Here is a 9,776-nt window from a genome sequence, read left to right as displayed (position 1 = left end):
TAAAAGCTAAAAGTGGGATTTGTTGGTGAATATGTTTTGGCCCATTTGCCATTGTTATTTTGTTTGGTATGTATAAATTACCAGCCCTTTAATGTGACTCAAGATGAGCTTAGAAAGACCAGTATTATCATTTGTATTTCCAATGTCATTACACAGCTGATAACCTCTCTGATATTCCTTTGTGAGTGTTAATTTGTAATTTATGAGCTTTTCTTCACATTCCCCCCAAAACAGCAGCACAGAGACACAAACTCAATGACCTGAATGTTTTAGATACAGCTTGTGTTATTTTGGTACTTCCTCTGACAGCAGCAAGTTTCTAAATGTGGGCTAATATGATGTTGTCTCCTCTTTAGCTTCTTAATTGGCTCAGCTTCCGTTTCCTCTTACACTGCAAAAGCACTTATTAACTAGATCCCTAAGTCATCAAAAGTCAACCGATCACGCAGCCTCACAGAGAGACATAGTTATGTAACAATGAAGTTGTCTGAAAACTTAGCCTTAACTTATATGTTTTAAAAGGTGTAAATGCTAATTTTACAGGTGAAACAATTGGATATAAAGTAAATGGAACAACTCTGCATATGCTCTTAAATTGATTGTAAATCAGTTCTTTCCTTGAAGGTACAAAGATTGAATGAAGTTGAGTTCTTCAATGTGTGTTTTGGGCACCAGCTGCTGTGGTGTTTATATTGTTAATATACATATATATATATATATATATATATATATATATATATATATATATATATATATATATATATATATATATATATATATGCTTTGATGATTTATTCTGCTTTTGATTCCATAAGAAGTGTCAGGTTACTTAATTCATGCAGTGTGATGATGTTTGTTGCACCTGCCACGATTTGCAAAGCCATTTTTATATACCATTCATGTAATAGTCTTGAGTTCTGTCCATTTTCTTCCTGCAACTATTGGATGGATTGCCATAATATTGTATACAGATATGCATTGTACCCAGAGGATCATTTCAATGTGTCCAATACTTTATGACCAAAAAACTAAACACATTCCAATAAACCTCAGCTGGAATTTGTGTTTACTTCTAATTAACAAATGTTAGCCTGCTAAACTAAGAATGCGAACATGGTAAACATTATAACTGCTTAGCATTTTTCATATTAGCATTCTGGAGTTAGCATTTAGCCTCACAGAGCTTCTAGCACGCCTTCAAGGTCTAGAAGGAAGTAGAGGTCTTGGTCAGAGTTCAGTCCTCGACTCTCAAACACCTTCAGTCAAAGCTGTGAAACAAGACCAACTCACCACCTCTTCGTCCTCCTCTTCCTCTGGTCCAGTGATGTTTCAGTGTGTGAACTGAATCAGCAGTGTGAGTGTGTCAGCAGGAGCCAGTGGTGACTGACATGGATGCGATTTTACTACCAAACCAAAACAGACATTAATCCTCTCTAACCCGACTTAATCCTCTCTCTCTCTCTCTCTCTCTCTCTCTCTCTCTCTCTCTCTCTCTCTCTCTCTCTCTCTCTCTCTCTCTCTCTCTCTCTCTTCATTCTGTAGCCTGTCTTTTTGTCATTAAGGCACTCTTTCACTGGCTTTAAGTTCTTCTACAACGGATCACAAAGCTTCTTAACTCTTTGCTGCTTTTAACACACACACACACACACACACACACACACACACACACACACACACACACACACACACACACACACACACACACACACACACACACACACACACACACACACACACACACACACACACACACACACACACGGCAGGTCAGACATGCTCAGCAGCAGCAGGCAACACAGTGTTAACACACATAACAGTAGTTGTAATGCATTAAACCCTGCTGCAACATCTGGGTCTTCAAGAGGCCAGCCGTTATCAACTGTGTGTGTGTGTGTGTGTGTGTGTGTGTGTGTGTGTGTGTGTGTGTGTGTGTGTGTGTGTGTGTGTGTGTTAGTGTGTGTTGGGGGTGATCAAAGGGTAATGGTCACTGGGTCACCTCCTCAGAGATTAACACTGATCCTTCAGAAACAGAGACTGATAGAGACGCCACAGAAAAAGGCAGACGCAAGAAAACATGACTGCTAAAAACAGCTCTTCCCTCAAAATACCAAACCTCTGCTGTAACATTTCCTCAAAAAGATAACAAATAACTGCTCAGATAGAGCGGATGAATGCATTGTTGTAAAATAAAATAATATATATATATATATTATAGTCACTTTAAGATTAAGAATTCCAGGCATGAAATTATAAAAGGATGATTTTTTTCAAATTGCTAAATGACAACGTTGCTCTCATCTTAGAAAAATAAATAATTCTAAGATGCGTAACTCACACACACACACACACACATACATACACATACACACACTTGCACAATCACAGAAACACATACACTTACACAAAAAAGTAATTAATTCATGCTAATATTTTCTTTCAAACATTTTTAAAGATGAATAACATAAATCAATGTTGTTGAAACTTGTTACTATTCCTACAGTGCTTTGGCAAAACTGTATCTGATCATGTTGATGATAATATGGACCCTTAACATTTTGTAATTTTGAGAAATTCCAAAATAAATCCAATTTATTACAATATCTTATTTTAAGTGCTAAACAATTTTTTTTCCTAAATCAAAGAGAGAAGGAGATTTCAATTGAACAGGTGGACTCAGGATCCAAAGAGAAATATAATTTAATTGGAACCTGGAAAAGATGTAACTGCAAAGCAATGCAAATTCATGAGTGATACATTTACATATCACTCAAAAAAAATCTGAAAAAATATTTAATTACATTTTAGAGCAAATTTCTTAGAGTATAGATTTATTTGGCATAACTAGTATTTTAAGTCAGGTTTCTTCTATTTTAAGAAGCCCGATTATTTATATTTTATAAAGGTTTTTTATTGCAAATCATCTGAGGCTCAACAACAACGAGACCAAAGAACAGGTGGTAGACCACCAGAGGAACTTGGGGCCCCCTTTCATCCAGGACAATTAAGTGGAAAGAGTGGGCACATACAAACAACACTGACTCTTCAGGAAGGGAAAAAGCAGAGTGTTCATTCTTAGGAGACTCAGATCATTCAGTGTTTGCATCAAACTCCTGAAGGTCTTTTACCAGTTGGCAGTAGCCAGCACTCTGTTCTTGGCTGTGGTTTAACAAGCTGGTGAGGAAGGCCGGCTCTGTGGTCGGGCTGGAATTGGACAGTCTGGAGTCAGTGGTGGAGAGGAGGATGAGGGACAAGATCATGGCATCCTGCAGTTAACCCCTCTAGCCCTCTCCATGACGGGCTGTGACAGATGGGCAGCTCATTCAGCCAGCGGATCAACCCACCCAGATGTGAAACTGAACGTTTGCCCACTGCCATCGGACTGAACAACAACAGTGGACAGGGTATAGTGTAAGCATAGATTTAGTTTTTTGACCGGAAACAAGATTTAACTTTAACACCCTGACCACCAAAGACATCACTCTGACCAGCCAGCTTCAGATAGCCTGATATGTACAGATGTTCAGATTTCACTGAGTAATGACGCTGACAAGGAGTGCAATTCTGAGGCTTATTGCAGCAATGTCTCTTAAGGGTTTTAAAGTATCTAAATCAGCTCCATTATCTGTGTGTCACTACTGCAGCTCAACCTGCTGACACTGTTCATAAGCAGCAAAACTATGGCCGTTTCTCAATATGTGAACTTCTCTGTACTTGTGTCCTCGTGAACTTGTGAAACGTCATCAAGCGCGGCCCAAGTACTGTTCCAATACACAAGTTCGCATCAAGCCAAGTACGGTCCAAATACCCGGAAGTGTCCTCGCTCCGCCCATTATACCGAGGATGCATCGGAGGAGACTTGTGTGGACTTTGGACAGCCAAGTATCCCAGAATGCATTTCACCAGCAAACAAGAGCCGACAGTAGCGGAGACGGCTCACAACTGTCAGTTATAACTGTCTAAATACTTAATTTAGTTTTAACATTTTTTTAAGCGAGAATGTAGTTGTTAAGACTTAAAATATGCGGTCAATTTATCAAGATAGAGCCTGTTTGAAAAAAGCGCCGACGTTTGTCGGAGATGAGAGGACCAGAGAGGAGACCGGGCGGTGATGCTCATGCAGCCCGCTGACAGCAGCCTGATCTCGGCATGGCCTCTCCAGATGTGCCGCTGGCTCCGGTGTCTCTGTGGTTGTGGTTGCAGATGTAACACAAAACATATACATATTAATATTTTAATATTTTCTAAATGAAAACGAAAAAAGGCAGGGTTGTGTTTTATATCATATTTCGTTTTATTGTCAATATATTTATTTGTATTCTTATTTTTTATTTTATTCTATTTTTATTTTATTGTATAATATGTGTATTTATTATCTGTTTCTGTGTAGTTGAGCTGCTGCAACACCCGAATTTCCCCCATGGGGATCAATAAAGGAATATAATAATAATAATAATATATATGACTGAAGATAACCGGAGTAGGCGGGACCGACGAGCTGAGTTGGTGACGTCGTGACGTTGGTGACGTCATCAAGTTCGCTGCTGTTCCAATTGCAAAATGACCGTACTGCGTCCTCCCGTCCTCGGGAGTTTGTACTCCCGAGTCGAACTATCCAAGTATGAACTTGCAAGTTTGCAAGTCCATACTTGACCGTACTTGGTATTGAGAAACGGCCTATGATAACACCTGCATACAGCTTTGCTTCATGTCTCTCTGTCTGTGTCTTCCCTTTGATTTCATCTTTTGAAAACCTCTACTTTAAACCAAACAACACAACATGCTTGTAGTTGTGCTCCAGAACAACACACTTAAGTGTTTTCAGATATGGCATTGCTATCAGCAGGACAGTAGTTTGTTAGATCTTTCCAAAACTTTTGCAAAATGAAACTGCGTCACAGCAAAAGAGCTTTTTTTTTTAAAGACATTTAATCGCTCAACCTCAGTAAAAAAGATTTCAGTAAAAAATGACAAAAGCTACAGATTAATAAAAAAAATGATACAAACAAATAAAACCACGTTAGGTTAATACGATTGGAGTGCAATCATCCGCGACAAAACAGGAAGGGGGGGTTCATTGTAGGTAAGAAGGTGAACCAGAAAGTAAATGTAAAGATAAATGTTTGGTTTAGGCACAAACACAACTTGGTAAGGGCAACATTGTGGTTTGGGTTAAAAATGTAGTACTTTTAGGCAAAATATCAACTAAATAAACAACTGACCTCACCATTGTGTTGTTTTGGATCCCAGAGGTCCCTTAAGGGCCATCAAACTGTGACTGCTGGGTCATAATTAGCTGTTTACAGACTGGCTGTAGTCAGGCCGCTCCCATGAGGCCTGGCCTGTTGTTCAGCACAGTGGAGGTGGCTGACTAATGACACTCATTACAGTATCCTTTCATCAGCTGTGTGAGATTGCATCATACTAATTGGAGGAGCACGCTCACACACACACACACACACACACACACACACACACACACACACACACACACACACACACACACACACACACACACACACAAACATGCACACACTACATACACAACTGTTTTTAAAAGTTACTTTGTTATCATAGCAGATGCACTGACATACTGTTCTGAGAATAAATACAAATACCTCCATACTAAGGGGTTTGAATCATCTGTCAATGTTTTTATTATTTCTTTCGGTAATGGCTAATTTAACAGCAATAAAATCTGTATAATTCGGACACCAAAATGTATCATTTACATTTCAAATAAGTTTGCCCCCAAAAGAAGAACAAATAAATAATTCAAACTTCCATTTAGTCAATGTCCACAGACTGGATAATACTGTTAAAACTTTTGAAGTAGTTAATTTTTTTTCCACTCCATTGTTGTACCCTATGATTTATGCGATGCTTAAAACGCTGAAAAATCTGGACTGAATTTTATATTCAGACTGTAAAATGTGGAATATTGTGGAATTTGCCAAGATGTGGAAAAAATTAAGAAAAATCTGGGTTTTCACTACACCGATACGTGTTTTTTTCCCCAGCACTTAAGCCAACTGAACTGAAGAAAACTATGCTGCTATGTTTTGTTGTAATTTACGGGCACGCTGCTTCTGTCCTCTGCGGTCTCTGTTCACCAAGTACGGGGCTAAATGAAGGTGGAAGAATCTCAGCTCAGCCGAAATCTGCAGCTCGCTCACCCTCACAGGAAAGCTGAGATGAAGCAACAATGCAACGGTCAGAAGGACATAGCAGTGGTGAGGGAGAGCACCTCTCAGCAGATGCAGGCCCTTTTACAGAAACGGGCTGTCTATTGATTCCCAAGAAGACCAGGGAGCTCAGATCAATTTTAGATCTCCACATTCTAAACCAATGTATGTAAGACGTTCCATTGGCAGTTGCTGGAACTGATTCAACAGTGCGTTCGGTTCACCACCAAAGACTTAAAGGAAGCATACTTTCACGTCTAGGTGGCACACAATAAATTATTGGGTTGCGTCTTCAAGAGGAAAGCCTACCAGAACAACATTCAGCTATTCCCTGGCGCCAATGCTTCACATGGCCCAATTCATCTTACACATAACCAAGTGGGGGTTCATGATAACTTGGGTACAGAGCAGTCCCCTACCACGACAATAGGTGGAATATTTGGGAGTTGTGCTCGATTTATGCAGATGACAGCCTATTCTGACAGAAATTATGCTGCTGACAGCTGGCTACCTGCGGCGGGGATGTGGAAGTGTTGGGGACTTTCCTTGGGAGAGCGAGTGTGTGGCCTCCGGTGGTGGGCCTCAAGAGTAGCTGTTGCTTGTGAAGGCTCTCCACATTCAGGGACTGGAGAACAAGGGTGCCTACATCAGAGGTGGCTCTACCAGTGGAGTGGAGGCATCACCCAGAGATATTGGGAAGCAGATTTCAACCCGGTTTGGGGAAGTGGAGGTGGATATGTATCTTTTTTATTCCAGGTGACGGCAGCTGAGTGTGGAGCAGCAGGAGAAGAAAGTATGGCGCTAGCAGCTAGCCTTCAAAGCCGGAGCTTGACTGAGAGAGAATTGCCTGTCAATGGAGTGGCGGGACAAGGGAAGCAGCAGAAGACTCGCAAGGGACTCTGTATCTTAATTTATTACATTTTGTCATGACCCAAGGCCTTGTTTTTAAACTGAATATTGGATAATATGTAAATAAAATGTTCAACTTGAGTTCTGTGTCCCCTTGGGTAATTGTTACTGCTCACCCCCAGGGGCGCCGAAAAGGGGGGGTAAAGGAGACGGATTCTAGGGGCCCATGATGGAGGGGGGCCCAGAGAGGCCCCTAATGATGATGAAATTATAATACAGAAAAAATAATGACACTAAGTTATTAACTAACATATAATCACACATGTTTTATTTTCCATGTCCTGGTAACAATTCCTTTATTTGTTTTGGAAGCATCAACCCCTGCAGGGCCCCCCCTTCCCCCCCTCTATTTACGTAAAATGGTTCAAATGCATCGCCTTGCGCATATTTTGCACCCTGCCAGTTACTGTTGCTGGTGGTGAGATAAGATAAGATAAGATAATCCTTTATTAGTCCCGCAGCGGGGAAATTTGCAGAGAAATTTGTGAGAGAGCGTTCAGTAAACTAAAAATGATAAAAAACTATTTGAGGTCCACAATGTCTCAGGAAATACTTTGCAGTCTTGCCATGCTGTCAATTGAGAGTCAGTTGGCTAGAAAGCTGGACTTCAAAGACCTGATAAGTGATTTTGCACATGAGAAGGCTCGGCGTTGGGCTTTTGGTGAGAAGAGTTGAGCAAGGACCAATGATTGAAAGGTTGCAAAAGGAAGCTTGACTCAGTCGGCAACGTTATATTATATATATATTTGCCATTCTTTCATATATTAAGTTCTACTTAAATGATGAGAAATCATATATGGCCATTTTGTATTCTGATGGCGTTTTTGTTTTTGCTGAGATTTTTTTCTCTCCACTGATTATAATTGCTATTTTTTCATGGAAGAGTTTATTTCCAATTTAAGAATCAGTGGTGCAGCAAATAAATGACTCAAAATGAATTCCATTGTATTCAGAGTGCTCAGTTCTTCCCCTACTGTACATGTCAACTGTCATGCTGTTCTTCTTTCACAAATATGGTAATGATAGTCAAAAATACCATTAAAATGCATAATTGTATGTAAAATAGCATCAAAAAATTTTGCCGCTGTGTTGGGGGCCCTGTAAAGATTCTTTTCATGGGGCCCAAAATCCCTAGCGGCGCCCCTGCTCACCCCTGTTAAACTAACCCAAACACAAGTCCTAGGCTCTCCCCTAGGTGGCGTTGTCACAAAGAACCTCTTCTCTATTTTGGTGGAAAGTTTAATGAGATCCTTGGAGGGAGAAATAAACTTATAAAGACTTTCCACCAACACAAACAGTACATTTCATGAACATTCATATTCATTCTGTCTGAATTTTGGAGGTGAACAAACACCACTAAGTGTATTTCAAGGTCAGGTATCTGTGAATGAGAAAGATACTTCAGCAAAGGTTGAATGTTGGAGTAATTGCTATAGTGAGACTTATATATTGAATTATAGTTCATGTACTCAGTAATTTCATCTGCCAGTTTTATTATAGAACATTTAAGAGATTAGTAATAGTCTCTAGTGTCTAATAGTAACAGTGATATATGATGAGTTAAATGTTACATATATATCACTTAATAGTATGTGAAGTCAACAAATGCAGATGATGCATGTTTTTTTTTATAACGTTCACAGTATATATATTCTAATAATAAGCAGTATTTCTACTATGTGTACCTTGTCTGGAGTCTCCACAACTTTCATGAACCTATGCAAACTTCAGTTGCAGATTTCCTACTAAACTGTGTTCTTTTTTAGCACTACAATCTACACAAAACGTCAGATTGCCTTTTTATACGTAAAAGAGCTAATATCTTATTCAGCCTATCCCTTTGTCACCAAAGTGCATTTCAAGAAGAGATATCTGTGAATGCATAGGACAGTCCAGTAGAGGCTGAATGTTAGTATTATCTACTGGTTATTTGATCGGCCTGTTCTATTTCTGAACATTTTATTGAGAAAACATTAATGGAGGATCAACTTAATGTAACATATATAACTTTTGGTGGGCATGTGGAAGTGCACAAATACAGATATCTTTATTTTGTGATCATGTTTACAGCATATATTCTAATAATCCTCTTTAATTTCACAATTGTGTTCCTTATCCGGAAACACAAAAACCTCCATGAGCCTATGTATATTTTCATTGCGGCTTTGCTACTTAACTCAGTTGTTTTCAGCACTGCTATGTACCCAAAGTTGTTAATTGACTATTTATCTGAAAAACAGATCATAACATATTCAGCCTGTCTCTTTCAATTTTTTCTATGCTACACCTTGTGTGGTACAGAATTCTTACTGTTGTCAGCCATGTCTTATGACAGGTATGTTTCTATTTGTAAACCTCTGCAATATCCAACTATCATGACAAAAAGTACTGTTAGTATTTTCCTGGTTTTAGCTTGGCTTCTGCCTGCTTGTCAGACTGCAGTCCCAACAATCCTGAGTGCTGAGACGCAACTCTGTAATTTTATTTTAAAAGGAATTTTTTGTAACAATGCAATTTACAGTCTCCACTGTTCAAGTTCAAAAGCACGGACTATATATGGCTTGGTTGCTCTGCTAAACTTTGCGCTTTTCCCTGTGCTATTTATACTTTTTACATACACCAGGATACTTATAATATCATATAAAAGTTGTAGAGAAGTCAGGACAAAGGCTGCACAGACCTGCT

The 9,776-nt window shown here is 39.3% G+C and overlaps 1 protein-coding gene across 1 annotated transcript in view; it reads left to right on the top strand.

Moving 5' to 3' along the window:
- The first annotated feature begins 9,067 nt into the window (after positions 1–9,067).
- Positions 9,068–9,776, top strand: part of LOC129104976 (putative olfactory receptor 13C6) — an 821-nt gene continuing 112 nt past the window's right edge. The window contains exon 1 of the mRNA XM_054615837.1: positions 9,068–9,773. Coding sequence (XP_054471812.1) covers positions 9,068–9,773 — 706 coding nt within the window. The remainder of the gene's footprint in view (positions 9,774–9,776) is intronic.

The sequence above is a fragment of the Anoplopoma fimbria genome, chromosome 16, assembly GCF_027596085.1.
Source record: "Anoplopoma fimbria isolate UVic2021 breed Golden Eagle Sablefish chromosome 16, Afim_UVic_2022, whole genome shotgun sequence".
Classification (NCBI taxonomy): domain Eukaryota; kingdom Metazoa; phylum Chordata; class Actinopteri; order Perciformes; family Anoplopomatidae; genus Anoplopoma; species Anoplopoma fimbria.
The sequence above is the reverse complement of the archived record's forward strand: the minus strand, read 5'-3'. Positions and strand labels throughout refer to the sequence as shown.